Raw genomic sequence first — 20,417 nt, 5'->3', positions numbered from 1 at the left:
GGCTCAATCTAGATACTACAGGGGTCAGTGAAGTGAAATGGAAAGAAGAAGAGGATTTCTGGTCAGATGACTTTAGTGTAATATCAAGAGCAGCAGTAAATGGTACAACGGGATTCGCTATGAATGGGAAGGTAGGGCGGACTGTATGTTGCTGTGAACAGTTCGCTGACAGCGTTGTTTTTATCGGAATTGGCAGCAGAGATAGGAAAAGGACATAGGAATATTGAAAGAGTTATACAGTACATAACGGAGACGAAAATCTAATAGTCATTGGGGACTGGATACAGTTGTCGAGAAAGCTGTAGAAGACAGTGTTGCCAAAAAGTTTGGGCTTGTGACAAAGAATGAGAGAGGAGAAAGACTAACTTAGTTGTGTAACAAATTTCAGCCAGTAATAGCGAATACTCTGTTCTATAATTACAAAAGGAGCACACATACTTGGAAAAGGCTGGGAGAAACGGGAAAATTTCAGTTGGATTATATCATGGTCAGACAGAGATTCCGAAATCAGATACTGGATTGTAAGGCGTACCCAGGAGCAGATATAGACTCAGATCACAATGTAGTAGTGGTGAAGAGTACTCAGAAGTTTAAGAGATTTGTCAGGAAGAAATTCTCTGAAACTATAGATATAGCAATAAGTGATACAGTTGAAGAAGAATGCACACGTCTTAAAAGGGCAATCATAGAGGTTGGAAAGGAAAACACGGGTACAAAGGAGGTAACTCGAAGAAACCATAGATAACAGAAGAAATACTTCAGTTGGTTGATGACAGAAGGAAGTACAAAAATGTTCAGGGAGATTTACGAGAGCAAAAATAGAAGTCATTGAGGAATGAAATAAATAGGAAGTGCACGGAAGCTAAGGCGAAATGGCTGCTCGCAAAATGTGAAGAAATCGAAAAACAAATGTTTGTCGGAAGGACTGACTCAGGGTATAAGAAAGTCGAAATAACCTTCGGTGAAATTAAAAGCAAGGGTGGTAATATTAAGAGTGCAAAGGGAGTCCCATTGTTAAATGTAGAGGAGAGAGCAGATGGATGGAAAGAGAACATTGAAGGGGTAAAATTTGAATGATGTGATAGAAGAAGAAACAGGAGTCGATTTAACAATAGAATCGAAATTTAAGAGAACTTTGGAGGACTTAAGATCAAAAAAGGCAAAAGGGATAGATAACATTCCGTCATAATTTCTAAAATTATTAGGTGAAGAGGCAACAAAACGACTTTTCACGTTGGCGTGTAGAATGTATGAGACTGGCGATATAGCAACTGACTTTCGGAACAATATCATCCACAGAATTCTGAAGACTGCAAGAGCACAATCATCTTAACAGCTCCTGCATCCTAGTTTATAACAAGAATAATACACAGAAGAATGAAAAGAAAATTAAGGATGTGTTAGATGAAGATCAGTTTAGCTTCAGGAAAGATAAAGGCACCAGAGAGGCAAATCTGACACTGCCGTTGATGATGGAAGCAAGACTAAAGAAAAATCAATACATGTTCGTAGGATTTATCGACCTGGTAGAAGCCTTTGAGGATGTAAAACGGTGCGATATGATTGAAATTCTAAGAAAAATAGTGATAAGTTAAGGGACAAAACGGTTAATGCATGATATGCACAACTAACAATCGGGAACATTAAAGAGTGGAAATCAGAGAAGAAAGTCCTCAGAATGAAATGGGCATTAGACAGCGATGTAGTCTTTCACCCCTACTGCTCAGTCTGCACACTGAAAAGCAATTATGAAAATAAAAAAAAGATTCAGAAGTGGGATTTAAGTTCAGTGTGAAAAGATATCAATGAGACGATTCGATGATGACATTGGTATCCTGAGTAAAAGTGAAGAAGAATTACAGGATCTGTTCAGTAGAATGAACACTCTAACGAGTGTAGAATATGGACCGAGAGTGAGTCAATGAAAGACGAAAGCCATGAGAAGTAGCAGAAATGAGAACAGCGAGAATCTTAACATCAGGATTGATGGTCACAAAGTAGATGAAGTTAAGGAATTCTACTACCTAGGCAGCAAAATAACCAATGACGGATGGGGCAAGGAGGACATCAAAAGCAAAAAGTGCATTCCTGGCAAAGAGGAGACTACTAATATGCAACATAGTCCTTAATTTGAGGAAGAGATTTCTCAGAATGTAAGTTTCGAGCACAACAATGTACGGCAGTTAAACATGCGCTGTGGGAAAACTGGAACAAAATCGAAGCATTTGAGCTGTGGTGCTACAGATGTGTGTTAAAAATCTGGTGGACTGATCAGATAAAGAATAAGGAGGTTCTACGGAGAATCGGTTAGGAAAGGAATACATGGAAAACACTGACAAGAAGAAGGGACAGGATGATAGGATATCAGTTAAGACATCAGGGAGTGACTATTAGAGGGAGTTGTAGAGGGCAAAAACTGTAGAGGTAAATAGAAATTGGAATACATCCAGCGAATAATTGAGGATGTAGGTTGCAAGTGCTACTCTGAGATGAAATGATTGCAGAAGAGGGATTCGTGGCAGGCTGTATCAAACCAGTGAGAAGACTGAGGACTGAAAAAAAAGGGGGTGGAGTAGAGTGGAGCATTGGTGAGGCTGAGAGTTGATGGGGAAAGTTGGGAAGGGAAAATGGCAGATGGGAATAAAAGGAGGCACAGGAATATGGGGAACGGAGGGAGAGGAAGCCCTAATGTGACAGAAGGAGTGGGGTGGACATAAAGCTGGTAGATCGGTTATGTTGGGCAAAATTCAGGATCTGGGAGGGTCAGGAAGTTTCTTTGAGAGAGTGTGTGAAGAATGTAGGTTTATCATTGGTTGGATGTGTTGGTAAAGTTGTAGTAATAGATGTAGATTTGAAAATAGAGTGGAAACATAGAAATATTGGAGACAAATCTGCAGATGTTGTAGGTTGTTCAGGGGTGTTCAGTGAGAGTGAGGAGAGGCGAGAATTTGATAAGTTTTGGGGAAGTAAACAGAAGTGGGGTGTATTGTGTGGTGCTCCAGGATCTGGAGGGAGTTATAGAAATTGCATGGGGTAGAGATGCATGCAATGCTCATGTAACAAAGGATAGGTTGGATCAACGTTTTGTGGGTGTGGAGGACGTGAGAGGGGTGCTGTCTCCAGGTTTGGCCATTTAGTAGACTTAGTAGTTTCGTTCTATTGAGGGCTTTTATTTGGATGGTTACAAATGCTTCCAATGGCTCTGAGCACTATGCGACTTAACTTCTGAGGTCATCAGTCGCCTAGAACTTAGAACTAATTAAACCTAACTAACCTAAGGACATCACACACATCCATGCCCGAGGCAGGATTCGAACCTGCGACCATAGCAGTCCCGCGGTTCCGGACTGAGCGTCTAGAAACGCTAGACTACCGCGGCCGGCCGATGGTTACAAGGGGAGGTTTGCAGATTTGTTACTGGTCGATGAATGGTACAAGATATTTTAGTCCATTAGTTAGCTGAAAGGGCAGTTGTAAATGGTAAGGCAAAAGTCATGGAGATGGAAGGTGTTTTTGATGTGTCCTGTAATTATTGCCTGGATTTTGGGGAGGTTGATTTCGTGGAGCTTTTGTCTATACGATAAGGTAATCTAATTGTGGTGGTTATGGAGCGATCGTTTAGATTTCGTGATTGTACGATAGAGAGTGAGGAAAGTGGTGTCATCAGCATACTAAAAGAAGTGGAATGTGGAGGTGGTTTGGGCATGTCACCCTTGTAGAGGAGAGGAGAGACAACAGAGCCTTGGGACAGACCTGAAATAGAATGTAAATAGCGTTTGTTAATGGTAACAAAGGATTGGCGATTACAGAGAAAGAATGCAGTAAGGTGGACATAATTATTTGGAAGTGGGTTAATCTGGAGTCTGAAAAGGATATCGGAATGTCATGCACGGACATAGTACTTCTCTAGATCGAAGGAGATAAAAATAGCGGATTTGTGGGTGTTGAGCTGGTGGGATAGGAGATGAGGAAGATGCACGAGCTGGCCATTGGAAGAGGAGGGGCAGAAAGCACACTGGTTAGTGGAAGGAGGTGTGTTGGTTCAAGTTTTGATGGATGCATTAGGAGAGGATGGATTCAAAGACCTTCATAAACGCCGAGGTGAAACATATGGGATGATAGGTGGAGGTACTGGCAGAGGGTTTGTGTGATTTGAGGAAAAGTAGGATTTTGGATGTTTTCCACAATTTACTGAAGTAACCAGTGTTACGAGGCGGTAGTATAAATGGTTGCAAGGGCGGCTAGAAACAATGCAGATTGTACATTAAGGTGTCTGTATGTAACACGGTCAAGACTAGCGGATGTGATTTGTTTTCGTGAAGTACTTGTTTTATATCATGTGCTGAGATTGGTGTGTCTAAATTTATTTGTAGTATATTGTCCTAGTACTGAAAGCTGGGTGGTAGGGATGGGACAGTGGTGTTTGTGCATCGTGGTCGGTATGAAACAGGGAGTAATCAAAACGAGGTTCATCGGATTGGAAGAGATGTCGGAGAGATAGGATGCTAAATAGTTAGCGTTGCTCACATTGCCAGGTAAGGGCTGACTGTTATGGAAGAGCAGGTTGAGAGGGTCGGAATGATGGCTAGTGGGAAGGTGGAATGCACTCCAGTACTTGGAAGAGTTAATGAGGAGCACAGAGTTTGTTTGGTACCAGCTCCATCGTTTCTACATCTACATCCATACTCCGCAAGCCACCTGACGGTGTGTGGCGGAGGATACCTTGAGTACCTCTGTCGGTTCTCCCTTCTGTTCCAGTCTCGTATTGTTCGTGGAAAGAAGGACTGTCGATATGCCTCCGTGTGACCTCTAATCTCTCTGATCCTCATGGTCTCTTCGCGAGATATACGTTGGAGGGAGCAATATACTGCTTGACTCCTCAGTGAAGGTATGTTCACGAAACTTCAACAAAAGCCCGTACCGAGCTACAGAGCGTCTCTCCCGCAGAGTCTTCCACTGGAGTTCGTCTATCATCTCCGTGACGCTTTCGCGATTACTAAATGATCCTGTAACGAAGCGCGCTGCTCTCCGTTGCATCTTCTCTATCTCTTCTATCAACCCTATCTGGTACGGGTCCCACACTGCTGAGCAGTATTCAAGCAGTGGGCGAACAAGCGTACTGTAACCTACTTCCTTTGTTTTCGGATTGCATTTCCTTAGGATTCTTCCAATGAATCTCTGTCTGGCATCTGCTTTACCGACGATCAACTTTATATGGTCATTCCATTTTAAATCACTCCTAATGCGTACTTCCAGATAATTTTTTGGCATTTGGTAAATTCCCGATGTCTCGCTGTATTTGTTGGTGGAAAATGAGTGCGTCATTGTCACTAGTCCTTAAGAAGTAGGTATACAAGCAATGGGATTTTCGGGGAAGGAGTAGGGCGTGTGGTTGGAGAGTGGGTGATGGGGCTATATGGTCTTGGTAGGGATTTGGACGGATATTGCGCCTGACGAGGTCTTCTGCATAAAGGTCGCAGCATGGGAGATATTGTCAGTGTACTGGAAGGTTAGCGGTGGCTTCCAGTCTGGGAAGAGAATAGTTGTGCGTAGCTTTTGGATGGAGAATGGGATGGATTGCATGGGTATGAGGTTGAGTGTAGGGGATGGTGAGGAGACTGGATAGGTGTTCACTTCGAATTATATCGAGGACTGCTTCAGTGAGGCCTTTAGGAGATACTAAGACGACATCTAGGGTGGTGTAGCCTTCAGAACTTATGTTCTGTGGGATGGGGACAGTGTCACTTTAGAGGGAGTCTGCAAACTGATGCCATCAACAGAATTCTGCAGGGTTGGAACATCTCAAAACTGTATTCTGCAGAAACGGGTACTTGGAATGACATATCAGACGTGCTCTCCGCCCCACCTCTACAGTACAGCGTATAGAGACAGAAGAAGTCGAAATGGTTCAAATGGCTCTAAGCACTATGGGACTTTACATCTGAGGTCAACAGTCCCCTAGACTTACAAATACTTAAACCTAACTAACCTGTGGACATCACACATATCCACGCCCGAGGCAGGATTCGAACCTGAGAACGTAGCAACAGCGCGGTTCCGGACTGAAGCGAATAGAAGCGCTCGGCCACAGCGGACGGCGGAAGAAGTCATGGAGGAAGAGACAACCTCTGCCTATATACCGTATACTCGGACACTACCGAGGAAAATAGGACGAATATTGAGGAAACACCGAGTAGGAACTGTCTTTTGCCCATCCAATGAAACACGAGCATTATTGGGAAGTCCGCCCTTGGTAGCTGAGTGGTCAGCGCAATGGGATGTCATACCCAACGGCCCGAGTTCGATTCCTGGCTGGGTCGGAGTTTTTCTCCACTCAGGGACTGGGTGTTGTGTTGTCCTTATCATCGTGATTACATCGCCATCGACGCGCAGGTCGCCGAAGTGGTGATGGGAGGCCCTAGCCACATGGCATTTCCATATTATTGGCAAGTGTCAAAGACGATCTCGGGTTGTAGAAGGCCGCCATATACCAGATTCCGTGTCAGTGTGGGAAGACTTATATTAGACAGACAGTGCGCACCATCGAAGATCATTGACAAGAACATCAGGGGCACACTCGACTTACATACCCCAACAAGTCGGCGATCGCAGAGCACTGTTTGTCCGGAAATCACAAAATGGGCTAACAACATACCAGGGTCTCGGCACAGACATCTAAGTACTATGACAGCGTCGTTAGAGAGGTTATCGAAATTCCTACCAGGGACGGACTCATCAACCGAGATTGCGGCTATTACCTCAGAAAGGCATGGGAACCAGCATTGAGTCTAATTAAAAAGACATTCAGCAGAGAATACGAACGGGCGACCAAGGTGAACGAGGCAATTACACCGACGCCACCACAGACGCCGACGCTTGCGTCTCAGCGACCACCGACGCGCGGCCGCGGGCGCGAACCGCGGAGAGAACGCCTCGCAGGGGGAGGGGATTTAAGACGGTCGCCGGCTCTCAGGAGTTCAGTTCGTCAGCGCACCTGACGATGGCGACATGTCTGATCGCCGAAATATTGTGCCTGTTGGACACTATGGACCGGCAGTACACCCGTGGACTGTTCGAGCAAGATATTTAACTAATCCGCACAGTCTATCTGAATTATTCCGCGTTTGTTTGACTAAATTACCTATCAGATTACGCAACGTAGTCTTGACAGGCCGTCGTAAAGATGACTTCACAAGCTCTTCTTGCAATAATATGACTGGTATACACATCTCAGTTACGCTCACTTAGGTGCTAAGAAATGTTTACAGAAATTACGTGATCTATGTTATTTCAACAATATGAAAAAGCGAATTCGTATTGTCTTGGCATAACGCAAACTCTGCAAAAAATAGAAAAAAAACCAATCACCTGCCGCTACGATCAGAACGATACTATTTTCGATCATCTCTGTGACAATAATTCCTGTAAAACTAAGATATTTTCGGTCCAGTAACGATATTTAAACGTCGTTATTCATCTGTTTTGTAGCTGTTGAGGTTACCTCTAAATTTGTGCCATTCACACTTTACAGAAAGCAATTGCAAAACCTGTTTCTGTAGCACTCTTAAAGAATTTTCTGAAAGTGGGGCATGTTGGCAAAGTAATTTCTGGTAATGGCCCACAATTCGTTCCAATACATGAGAACAAATTTTGAGGCGTAGTACAATTAAAACAGTATTTACATGAATTTTTATGCCATCTTTTAACCTTTCGGAACGTATTATGAAAGAATTAGATAAACTTTGCAGACTGTGTTGCTGTCGTTAGCACAGAAAATGGGATTTACACTTGTCGGGTTTTCAGAGTATCATTAACGAACTACCGAATGATTCTACAACTTCGCCTCCACTCCATTTAATAAGGAATAAATCAACATCAGGTAATATAAAACAATTAACAGCCTTCCCTACACAACGACGCTTAAGACTCCGTGAGGTAATCAATTTAGCACTGGAAAACGTCAACAAAGCCGCAGAGAAAAGGAAGAAGCTACAGAACCCACGAGTGAACACCAAGAGCTTACCAGTAGATCAGAAAGAGTTGCTTAATAGTCCAGGCAAATTAGGAAAAATGGGGGAAAAAAGTTTTGAAACTAGGAAAACACTCTTACTTAGGTGATGAAGGAGTGAAAACAGAAAATTTCCCTGCCCTGTCAGGGGAGCTTCCCCCTTAACGCAATTTACTTTTCTTTTTGCAATCTTTACGGAATACGGTTCATTTAATAATGTTATCTTTTGATAGAAAATATTTCTGGTGAAATTCAACTCCGAGAAGGTCAAATACATGTTTAAGCAAGGTAATTAGTTTATGAGTGACAAAATTTGTAGGTAAAAAAAGTGAAATTTATTTTAAAACAGACTTTTCTTTATATAGAACAATTTTGCTTTATAGTTTTTCACTTTAGATTTATGCAACTTAAATTATTGGAATGAAAATCATTTTTCATGAAAATTAAGAATCAGTGTAAAAGTAATCAACAATTACTTTTCTTGAAATATGTTTACAACATGTGGACAATGAAAATACCATAATATCTATCGAACAAATAAATTCCTGTAATTTTTTTTTTACATAAAACCATAATCCAAATCTGTGGAATCACTGCGAGGCACAATAGTGCAGCTTTGTCCACGACAGTATTTGCTCTTTATAGTGCAAGGTAGGTCAGCCGTCACACGTACATACTTTCATCTGCTGCAGCAGTATTTTCTTTGGAGCAGGTGGGCGTTTCGTGTGAATCATGGAGAGGGATGATTTTGATTCCCTCCAGCCCAAGTTTCTGGGATCCAACTTGTTCCCCAGCCATAGCTGGATTTTTAGGTAAACTCGGTAAGAGTGGAGGCGTCCTGCATCACTAGGGAGTATGACAGCATTGTTTGCCTGACCCACATGTACGTTAAAACATTTGAATCGAATGGCATTTAAGTTATTATCAGTAGCCTCTACTGTTTCTGTGTAGACAGAGAGAGAGATCATAAATTTCTCTTCTGCTTTTGCAGTGGTATCAGGAGAAAAAGCAGGTTCGTTGAATATCTGTGGAATATTATGAAGTTGGGGATACCGATTGAATAGTTGGAAATCTTGCAGCTTTGCCTTCCCAAACAAGGCTGAAGTGCTTTCGCAGCCACTTACTGCATGAAGAAACAGTACTGAATTCTTGCATCCATGAACGAGTGGGGAGTTACGCATATCTTTAGAATTGTAACATCTTGACCTGATGCTACCTTTAACTTCCTTCATCAGGATTATGTCTTTGTCGTCTGGAGCAAGAGCGATAAGTAGCACAAGGAGATCTACATCTCGAACCACTATAATTACTTGCTGGTAAAATTTTGAGGCATTTATTGCTTTTTCAATAATTTCAACATCTCATCATCATCCGCAATCCTGGTTTCAGTACCAAAACTGTCCAGTTTTGGCACAAGCTGTGTAATAAACATTTCATTATTGTTGATGTTACTAAGAAAGGCAGACTGTGATTCAACTCATAACATCTCGTCATTAAGGAAAATTTCTCGTGAGGTCCGTTACACCGTTCACCTTTGGCGTTTAATAGTTCTTATGTTCAGGGAGCTTTCTGAATATCCGTCAAATACAACAGCAACATCATCTTTATAATTTCTCTGAATACAGTCTATTAAGGTTTATAAATGTCACCAAAAGTTCCATTCTCGGGCCACACAACGTGGTGGATAAGAAAGCCTCCATCTATAACAAAGAACGTCGATTCATTGGCAATATTCCTTTCAGGTACTTGATTGAAAAGATTTTACAACGACGACTTTTTTGTTTTCATTATCAATCCACTGCTGTCAAACACAGACATTGGTACACTCGATAATTCGTACGCGAAGCAATGCTTTAAATCATTATGTGAATGAAATGTGTACAGTATTCTCTGAAATAACTGAGTTGTATCTACTTCAGTTATATTTTTTTAAGCATAACTTTTGAAATTCACATTGTCCTTACCATGATGGATCGCTGAAGCTTCAGAGAACCAAATTTGGCAAGACAGTAGCTGTTGTTCGAAGAGCTTCTTCACCAACAGACACAGCTTTGTAGCAGTTTACTTCCTGAGAAGTTGCTAAACCAGATCGTAATGAATACAATTGCTCCTTATAAGCAAACGGAGTGTGTTGTTGCAACCATAGCTGAAATCTTCTGCGAATTTTCTCGTCAATTTCTATCCTCTCACTCCACAGTTCAACATGTTGATCACTCAAAACCGAATGTAAATTGCAGAACTGTTCCATAGCTTCACATATGTGATGGGCTATTGGTGTACCGCAAGTCCATCAGTTCAATACACAATCGGTGAAACCTCTTCCGTGTGAAACACCTCCAACACCCTTCAGGTTCTTCAGAAGCGTTTGTTCTATCGTCATGTCTGTCCATACTACGTACCAATAAGAAGCTGTCCTTGGTGAATTTATCTAACTCCACGAGTTTCATGGTTTCTTTCAGTTTTTCCATGTCTTGGAGGCACAAATGACATACCTTAGCATAAGGAAAGTGTCCAGTTGCATTCTATATGGAGCTCCCAATTCCCCACACACTCTGCTTGGATGAAATGCAATGTCAAGATGGCAAGCTGAATGTATTGTATCCATAACAGGGAAGTTTTCCCTCTTTGTTTAATATCACCCATTGTGTTGACAAATTTATTTTTCAGCTTTTCAATCACTTAATCTTTTTACAAATCGCCGAAAGATTCACCATTTCCATTCATATCAGACATACAGTCTTTAACATGTTGTTTCTCCGCCTCCATGCCTGCCATTTCCATCAGTATCGTGATGCAAAGAGCTCACATGACTGCAGAGTGAGCTTGAATTGCCCTCGTGTATGCACGACCAGACAGTATATGGGGAATAGAAGCTGCAGCATATACAGCCTCCAAAAGTTGAGACAGTCCTCTGTCTCTCATTAAGAATCCTATACCTCCTAGAAAAGACATTATCAAGTGAAAGCCTCCTAATCAAATAACTATGTTAGTGAATAGTTCATTACCTCCATTAGCCTCCACTGCAACTATACCTTTAGCTTTTATGTAGAGTGGTTTATAGTACGTCACGATACGTGTTTACTGTGTGATCTTCTTACTCTCCGTGATGGCACAAGTTAAAGCAGTTATAATAGTGCTGTAATCTGTGGCAAGGTTGTTGATGAATGGAAGCACTAATACATTTAATTCTGTATAAGATTCTCCAGTTGTGATTTTCTGCATAAAACCTGCCATGCAGGAATAGAAAGCTGTAAGACCTTTCCCATCATCCAAGTAAAATCGTGATTGCTAGGCACTGTTGCTCTGAAATGTTAGCAGACTAATTTTTTGGGCACTTGCTTTTTCAGTAGAGCTCGGCATCACAGAGAGTTTCATTATTTTCTGATGTTCTATCACTCTCCCTGGAGTCACACACCTGATTCCACCCATAGCGCGGAATGTACCTTTGCCTGTCATTGTTGCAATATTGCAATATTGCAGTCAGCCTTATCGGAAACGAACTGTGAGAACAAATGATTTGAAATATTTGGTTTCCACTACTGAACGGCTATAGGGAGAGACGGGTCATATACAATACGTACAACAACCAAGAGGGAATAATAAGAGTGGACGATCAAGAACGAAGTGCTCGTATTAAGAAGGGTGTAAGACAAGGCTGTAGCCTTCAATCTGTACATCGAGGAAGCAATGATGGAAATAAAAGAAAGGTTCAGGAGTGGAATTAAAATACAAGGTGAAAGGATATCAGTGATACGATTCGCTGATGACATTGCTATCGTGAGTGAAAGTGAAGAAGAATTAAATGATCTGCTGAACGGAATGAACAGTCAATGAGTACACAGTATGGTTTGAGAGTAAATCGGAGAAAGACGAAGGTAATGAGAAGTAGTAGAAATGAGAACAGCGAGAAACTTAACATCAGGATTGAGGGTCACGAAGTCAATGAAGTTCAGGAATTCTGCTACCTAGGCAGTAAAATAACCAATGACGGACGGAGCAAGGAGGACATCAAAAACTGACTCGCTATGGCAAAAAAGGCATTTCTGGCCAAGAGAAGTCTACTAATATCAAATACCGGCCTTAATTTGAGGAACAAATTTCTGAGGATGTACGTCTGGAGTACAGCATGAAACATGGACTGTGGGAAAACCGGAACAGAAGAGAATCGAAGAATTTGAGATGTGGTGCTATAGACGAATGTTGAAAATTAGGTGGACTGATAAGGTAAGGAATGAGGAGGTTCTACGCAGAATCGGAGAGGAAAGGAATATGTGGAAAACACTGATAAGGAGAAGGGACAGGATGATAGGACATCTGCTAAGACATGAGGGAATGACTTCCATGGTACTAGGGGGAGCTGTAGAGGGCAAAAACTGCAGAGGAAGACAGAGATTGGAATACGTCAAGCAAATAATTGAGGACGTAGGTTGCAAGATGACCAAAAAAAAAACTGAACGGCAGAAGCCTCAAATAAAGCCACAGTGCTATGTGAAGAGCAGAAACCCATATTCGAGACAATTTCAAGAATGATTTTTGGTCCCACTTCACGAAAAAACAACACTGCAAGACCAAGTTGCAGTCGGGAGATACATGAACCAGGCCTGGTAGCTAACACAATCGCATGGGATACTGCTGTACATTTTTTACAGGGGACAGTTCACTACTTTTCTTTTTTGACGAAACCACGTCCTTCACAAATTCGTGTAAAGTGACAGGAACCATAACTTCAGCATTCTCTGTCAAGTCATTGATATCTGGATAATCGGCAATACTCTAAGGAGCCATTCTTACATCTTCACAGATGATAGCTGCTGCTGCTTCTAGTATTCTCTTTCTCTCATCTTTTCCATTAACAGCTCGTTCATTGTACCATTGATTCAAAGGTTTGAGGAAACTGCCACGAAAACATACAACTGGGAGATTTTTTGCCATTGTGGTAACAAGACCCCATTACCAAAGCGTTCAGTCAGTTTATTTTTCAGTGTTTTTATAGTCATTGTCTTTCCTTGTGAGAGAGATTCATTAACCTTATGCAACAAATCGAGCAGTGAAAATTGACATTCCTCTGAACCATCTATAAATTTGTATAGCTCTTGAAAAGCGGCGTCGAAGTTGGTATCTTGAGGGCGGCATCTTTTTCGGACAGAGGAGGGGTTTGACACTAATTTAGCAATGCAACCTTGATGATAACGGGCTTCTGTAGCTGCTAAACACAAAACACTGTTGATGCTTTCGGCACCCTTTCTACCGAAATCATCAACGCGTTTCTCTGCTTTCTCAAGCAGCGTATGTTTCACACTTAAAGAGCGAACTTCAAACACTCCACGGAGTTTGTGGAGCGAGTTTTTCGTTTTCACCTCTGTGTCACACTTTTCAGCAGACATGAAACAGTCTTTTTTGAAACTGAATGGATAAGAGGAAGAGGATCTCAAACTTTTATCATCTGCTCATGCAACATTCTGATTAATTAGTGTCCTTATATTACGTTTCTTAATATGTTCACGTCGACATACCTTATGCACTTCAACCAGTCCAGCGTTCAGTAGAAGATTATGAGCCCCATCCTTCCGTTCCTTGCTGACGTGTATCAGAGTTCGCAAGCTCTTCGTCACTATTGATATCTCTCCTTCCGAAGCAGATTTACCACAAAAAAAAAGAAAAAAAACAGGTAGTACGGTCCAGCGTTATTGTTTCCCCAGTCCAGACAAAAGAAATGAAAGTAAGAAGAAGCACTTCATAACACCACAAACTGATGAATACTGTCACAAAGCAGAACTCTCTGCCACTAGTTTGACAGTTCACAATATTAACCCAGCTGAAATGGACACTGGGTAGGAAGAAACGACAGCGACAATAGTGGTAGGGGAGAGCTGAGTGAATGGGAAGGGGTACTTGACGTTTTCATTGTTGGAACGAACTCCCGATTTCAACAATACTGATCGCAAAAGAAATATCGTCAAGTCTATATAGAATATAGAAGAAATATCGTCAAGTTTATATAGGCTACGAAATATTTTCACACACTTAATTACGCTTTTCATTTAAATGTTTTGCTAATTTTGTTTTCCAAGCAAGACACAGGAGGCATTGTATATGCTTTAATTAGGAAACATTTTATTTGCAGCTATTTATGGAACAGGACAAGATAAGGAATGTCGATATTTGTCGAGAAATGAGCGTGAAGAGTTTTACAAAGATTTTGTTTCTCTACTTATTACCGTTTACACTTGTTGTACTTTACTTTTTGCGGGTGATGTGATAATAATTGAATTTTTCTCTATTGCAGAGGTGCTAAAAAGCACAGAACTGTATGCGTTTGTGTGTAGTAAATAATATTTTCCGATCGGGGTGTAACGTAGATAGCGAGCAAGTTACATTATAACAAGTTTCAGTGGTCTGGGAGAACTACACATTCCAGAAGTACCTGCTCATGTTAAAAACGTTGATCCATGACTTTTATATAAATATCTTATGCAGTTTCCAGCTTGATAAATATGTTATGCAATAAAAGAAAAGCACCAGTTTGCTTTTCTTCTACAATATATATATTCTAAATATTGTAGAACAAAAGCAAATTGGTGCTTTTCATTTATTATAATGTGGTTCTACCAAGAACCGACGGAAGATTCTGTTAACATGTTATGCAATTTGGCCACTTTTTCTTTTCAGCTTGTAGTATTTGTATGCCTTGACACAAATTGATCTGTTACATTTTTATGGATGTTGTTAATAATTGTGTAAAATAAGTTCCTTCTGTACCTTAGTGTTTTTCTGTTTAAACAATGTTATTTCAGAATTTCTCTTATGGTGATGAATAAAGATGTCGATTCTGCTACAGCAGTGACGCAATGCTGATTATAGCATGTTAATGACTGTAAGATGACGGTTTCTACTCTTATCATTAAGCAATACAGACGCTCAGAAGAAGCAATTTATTTCATTTTCGATTAGAAAATAATTTCTTTTAGCTAATACTGAAAACTTTGAGGATAAATCTTTTTTGTGTTACATCTTAGAGTAAGTTATGCCATTACTAGCTGCTTTATAAGATATGTATTTTGAATTTTGTATCTTTTTTACTGTTGTGATCGATTACATATAGCTCTACAGTTCTGACTCCACACACAGACAAGTTGACATTTGGCATGTGACGATACTGACCTTGTGATGCTACCTCTGCTATTTGTTATTTGTACTGTAATAAAAATGGAGTACTTGTGATAGTCAGTGACACAATACTCCATGGATCAAAATGGTTCAAATGGCACTGAGCACTATGGGACTTAAATTCTGAGGTCATCAGTCCCCTAAAACTTAGAACTACTAAAACCTAACTAACCTAAGGTCATCGCAAACACCCATACCCGAGGCAGGATTCGAACCTGCGACCGTAGCGGTCGCGCGGTTCCGGACTGTAGCGCCTAGAACCGCTCGGTCACCCCTGCCGGCTAATACTCAATGACTGAATGTGTGATATGTTTATAAAACTGAACTAACTACGTGAACTTGAGCTCATGTCCCTTCTAATCTGTAAGAACAAACCGCTTGTATACTCACATATATTTTTTGTTAAATATCCACCACAGAAATTGGATTGTACGAGCTTCATATTTTCATTAATTACCTGTAATCTTATCGTATACTTGAATGCATCTTCGATCAATGCAAATTTTCTGTTGTATGACAATTTAAATCATCTGTAATTACTACGTTTATATCAGCTCTGGAATCTATCTTTAATTGTAACATTTTTTTAAAATATGGCACCATTAATGTGTTTAGGCAAATCTGTATGGCATTCAGTGGAACATCACACATTTTGCATGTTCTGAATCAAAACATGTACTTCATGGTACACTGTGTACTGTACCATCAGAAAGTGAATTTGTATAGAACAAGTGTACAACCTTGTGGTGGTGGGCCTGGACTTAATATTTACCACTGTACTTCAAGAAACTTGTCACACTTATGCAATTATCTGTGGCTGTACATATTTTGAGTTTTCAACAAGCGCTGAGCTGATGTGCCTATTCACATGATGTAGATTTTATATTCAGGTATTTATAACTTACTGTTATTCATTTATTCACTAAAATTTGTTTCTGTTTAAGAGTCATGTATAAGACTTTTGATCCCCTAAGTCAATTACTAGAACTTGTTTTCTCAAAGGAATTTAACTTCAATGCATTTATGATTTTATCATGAATTTTTGATACGCAACACGGTATACTTGTGCATTATACAGTCAGTATGGATTCTGCAGAGTCTGTTTATCTCAACATGAAAAGGAGGGAGACACTTTATAACGAATCCCTGAGCCTGCTTACACCTTAAACTACTTATTCTCAAATGAATATACTAATATTTTGGTGCAGTTGTCAGTAAACAAAATGTATGTTGCTAGTCCCTGAGTTTTCTTACATCTCAAACTTGTGCGTCCTCAAATGAATATATTAACACTTCGCTGTGGTTGTCAGTGGACAGTGTGTGATTTGTCACTGAGTGTGCTACACTTGAAACACCTGGTTTTCTATTGCCAGATGATATTTTACTCTCTTGAAGAACTGTAAATACCATTTTGTTATCTTCTGAAATGAACTACTGCTAAATATAAAATGACTTACCACAATTTTAGATAAAAAAGTTATAAAATGGACTCAAAACCCAATATCGCACAAATTTTTTTTACTCAAGACAAGCGGTTTCAACGGTCTGAGCTGTCATCTTCCAGTCGTAAACTCTTGCTGTGGTAAAACGTGTTCATCTTACGCTGAACCTCATTCACATGATGTCAAGAGGATAAAAGTCAGCACACTATAATCGTTTGTTAGCACTAAACTAATTTAAAAATTTAAAAACGCGCAGCAACTAGCCCAAAATGTCACGTCCGCATAAATGTTGCACACAGACGCGTTTTACATGATACAAATACGGTGCCCAATAGCATACTTGTTACATATGCTGGGCACATGCTAAACAGTGCAATTCCTTTTTTTCAGTCGTTTTCCAATTAAAGGAAGACGTCAAATCGTTGGAGTTGCTTCAACTAAATGAGGGTAAGGCACTATGTAAGTCTTCAGAAAAACGCATATAAACAGCCAAAGACGCCGACTGACCTGCCTAATATCGTTAGGTCCTCCGCGACTCGCAGAAGTGCCGCAACACGAGGTAGCATGGACTTGACTAATTTCTGAGGTAGTGCTGGAGGAAACTGACACCATGAATCCCGCAGGGCTTTCCACAAATCCATAAGAATTCGAGAGGGCGGAGATGCCTTCTTAACAGCACGTGCAAGGCATCTCAGATATTCTCAATAATGTTTATGTCTGAGGAGTGTGGTGGCCAGCGGAAGTCTTCAAACTCCGGAGAGTGCTCCTAGAGCCTCTCTGTAGCAATTCTGGACATACGGGGTCGCACTGTCCAGCTGTAATTGTCCAAGCACGTCGGAATGCACAATGGACATGAATGGATGCAGGTGATCAGGCAGGATACTTACGTACGTGTCACCTGTCAGAATTTAGACGTATCAAGGGTCCCAAATCACCGCAACTGCACACGCCCCACACCATTACAGAGACTTCACCGCCTTGTACAGTCCTCTGCTGACATGCAGGGCCCATGAATTCATGACGTTGCCTCCATACCTGTACACATCCATCCGATTCACACAATAGGCACCATTTTTCCAGCCATCAACAACCCTATGTCGGTGTTGACAGGCCCAGGCGAGGCGTAAAGATTTGTGTCGTGCAGTCATCAAGGGTACACAAGATGGGCCTTCGGCTCCGAATGCCCATACTGGGGATGTTTCATTGAATGGTTATCACGCTGACATTTGTTGGTGACCCAGCGTTGAAATCTGCAGCAATTTGCGGAAGGGTTCACATCTATCACGTTGAACGATTCTCTTCAGTCATCGTTCGTCCGGTTCTTGCAGTATCTTTTTCCTGCGTCAGTGATGTTGGGCATTTCATGTTTTACCGGACTCGTGACATTGATGGTACACTCTTGAAATGGCCATACGGGAAAATCCCCACTTCCTCGCTAACTCGGCAATGCTGTGTCCCACCGCTCGTGCACCGACTGTAACACAACGATCAAGCTCATTTAAATCTTGATAACCTGCTATTGTAGCAGCAGTAACCGATATAACAACTGCACCAGACACTTGTTGTCTTATATGGGCGTTACCGACTGCATAGCCGTATTCTGCCTGTTTACGTATATCTGTATTTGAATACGCATGCCTATACGTGTTTCTTTGGTGCTTCAGTGTAGAAGGCCAAGCACAGCAAATTGTTGCAATTGAAGGAAGACGTCAAGTCGCTGAAGTTACTTCAACTGAATGAGAGTAAGCCACTATGTAAGTCTTCAGAAAAAATCATACAGCTCCCATTCATGAGACATTTTGTTCTGGTAAATCTTTAGCACAGCACTTATATGTCTAGACGGAGAGCTTCTATTAGCAGCAACGGTTTGATGAAAATTTAGTTTCCCATATTGGCAAATTTACTTACTCCCTATATTACAGGATAATAAATATTACTCTAATGCGTGAACAATACACGTTTATAGCTATGCGTTTTCAAGTTTTCGGAGAAAAGCAATTCGCGTCTGGTGATTGCTTCATCTTGGCCTTCGCCTTTCAGCCACTAATTTCCTGCATCCTATTTTACTGTTGTAAAGAAAAAAAATTAATTCCAAATTCCGCTTCCTCGCGTTCCCCGGCAAGGCTACTTAACCAACAAATTTCCACATGCCTCTTCGTTCCTCTTCTGAAAATGCTACTTGTCGAAAATTGCCGTCGATGTTACGGAAATAATCATTACGCCTCACTATCTGAGTAAGGAGTATTTAGAAATAATTTCCAAGGTTACGAAACAGTATATAAACGAGGTAAGACTACCACGCAGAAGCGTTGCTTCCCGGGACAAAGTCATGACTAGACTGCTGGTGAGTGTCTCTGTATCTTAACATTTTATGTTTAAGACCTTGCCGGTACGCTCTCAGAAAAGCTATGCTGTGTGCAGTGATTCTAGTAGATTTAGTACACCTATTTTTACTTCCCTGTTTCTGTTGCGCCGGCCGAAGTGGCCGAGCGGTTCTAGGCGCTACAGTCTGGAACCGCGCGACCGCTGCGGTCGCAGGTTCGAATCCTGCCTCGGGCATGGATATGTGTGATGTCGTTAGGTTAGTTAGGTTTAAGTAGTTCTAAGTTCTAGGGGACTGATGACCTCAGCAGTTAAGTCCCATAGTGCTCTGAGCCATTTGAACCATTTTTCTGTTGCACAATTTGGCGCAATAGAGTCTGTGTAAAATCTCTATAGTCCGGATTGGTACCGTATTTACGAAGGACTCAAAACTGAAAAAAGGAAACCTTACTAGTATTTGATTCATACATTCGGTCGTCAGTGACGGGAGCGGTGTAGAGAATAATGACATTAGTGAAGGATGTTTCTAAAGTGATTTTTAGTGTTTAATGTTGAATAGACTTTTGTGATCATGCATGTGAAACAGAATTGACTTTCAATTGAAGTAACAGTGAAAATAGTTGTACGCAAGAGTTTTGCTTAAGCTCTATGTGTAGCACGCAAACTGTACTGTGAAAATCACTGTAATATATAGGAAAGGGTAAATTTTATGGCGAAATTTATTTATGGTCTTTTCCCTCCGAGTCACAGAAGAGCTTGCGAAACTGTAAACTACTTTGATAGTCATTAGTCATTATGAAAGCGATTAATACGAGCTATTGAATATTATTCGTTACACGCAACAAACAAGTTCCTGCAATTGCCTAGGTACTTTTCGACTGATATTAGATGCCGTTTTTCATGTATTTTCTGTGAGAGGCGAAGCCAGTCCAACCAATATCCATTCCGATTGTATTTTAGGATTAACATGTCACACATTTTAGCAAATTTTTCCGTAAAAATGGTGCTTAATTACCACTTTCTGAGATAATTTGCGATTTTGCAAGATCTCAGCTATGAATTAAGATCCCTGTTGAGTACATGTACTCAGGCCTTCTTACTCCTGTTTCCATATGTTTGCTCGGCGTAGAGGACTCCAGTTAAAAGATGGAAACCCTGTATTTAACAAACTTAGGTTACAGAGTCGTTAAGTAACAGAGTTGTTATATTTCTCTGTGTTTGAGCACGTCTTTGGTGTAACGTTAATCCCAAATCATATATTCTTCTTTTTTCATCGAAAAAGTTGCCAGCCGTTACACCAGGTGATACAAAGGGAGGTTCTTGCTGCATGTTAAATATTAAGTATCACTTTCTCATGAATAATGGTGTTTCTACGGGAAGTCTCAGGCATAGTTCTTTAAATAGGTAATGAAAATTAGTAGTCCTATCATACTTATTTATGGAACAAGCCGCAATCATCCATGATAACTTGCTGCAAT

General features: G+C 40.8%; 1 protein-coding gene across 2 annotated transcripts in view; it reads left to right on the top strand.

Moving 5' to 3' along the window:
• Window positions 1–20,417, top strand: part of LOC124613893 (glycine-rich protein 23-like) — an 89,546-nt gene that overhangs the window by 57,063 nt on the left and 12,066 nt on the right. Inside the window, exon 1 of one of the 2 annotated variants that reach the window (XM_047142633.1) lies at window positions 18,939–18,961. The exons of the other annotated variant lie outside the window; for it this stretch is intronic. Within the exon in view, the coding sequence (XP_046998589.1) occupies window positions 18,947–18,961 (15 nt within the window). The 5' untranslated portion in view covers window positions 18,939–18,946. Of the gene's footprint in view, window positions 1–18,938; window positions 18,962–20,417 lie in introns of those variants that run through there. 2 annotated transcript variants of the gene reach the window in all.

Source organism: Schistocerca americana, chromosome 4, assembly GCF_021461395.2.
Source record: "Schistocerca americana isolate TAMUIC-IGC-003095 chromosome 4, iqSchAmer2.1, whole genome shotgun sequence".
Classification (NCBI taxonomy): domain Eukaryota; kingdom Metazoa; phylum Arthropoda; class Insecta; order Orthoptera; family Acrididae; genus Schistocerca; species Schistocerca americana.
The sequence above is the reverse complement of the archived record's forward strand: the minus strand, read 5'-3'. Positions and strand labels throughout refer to the sequence as shown.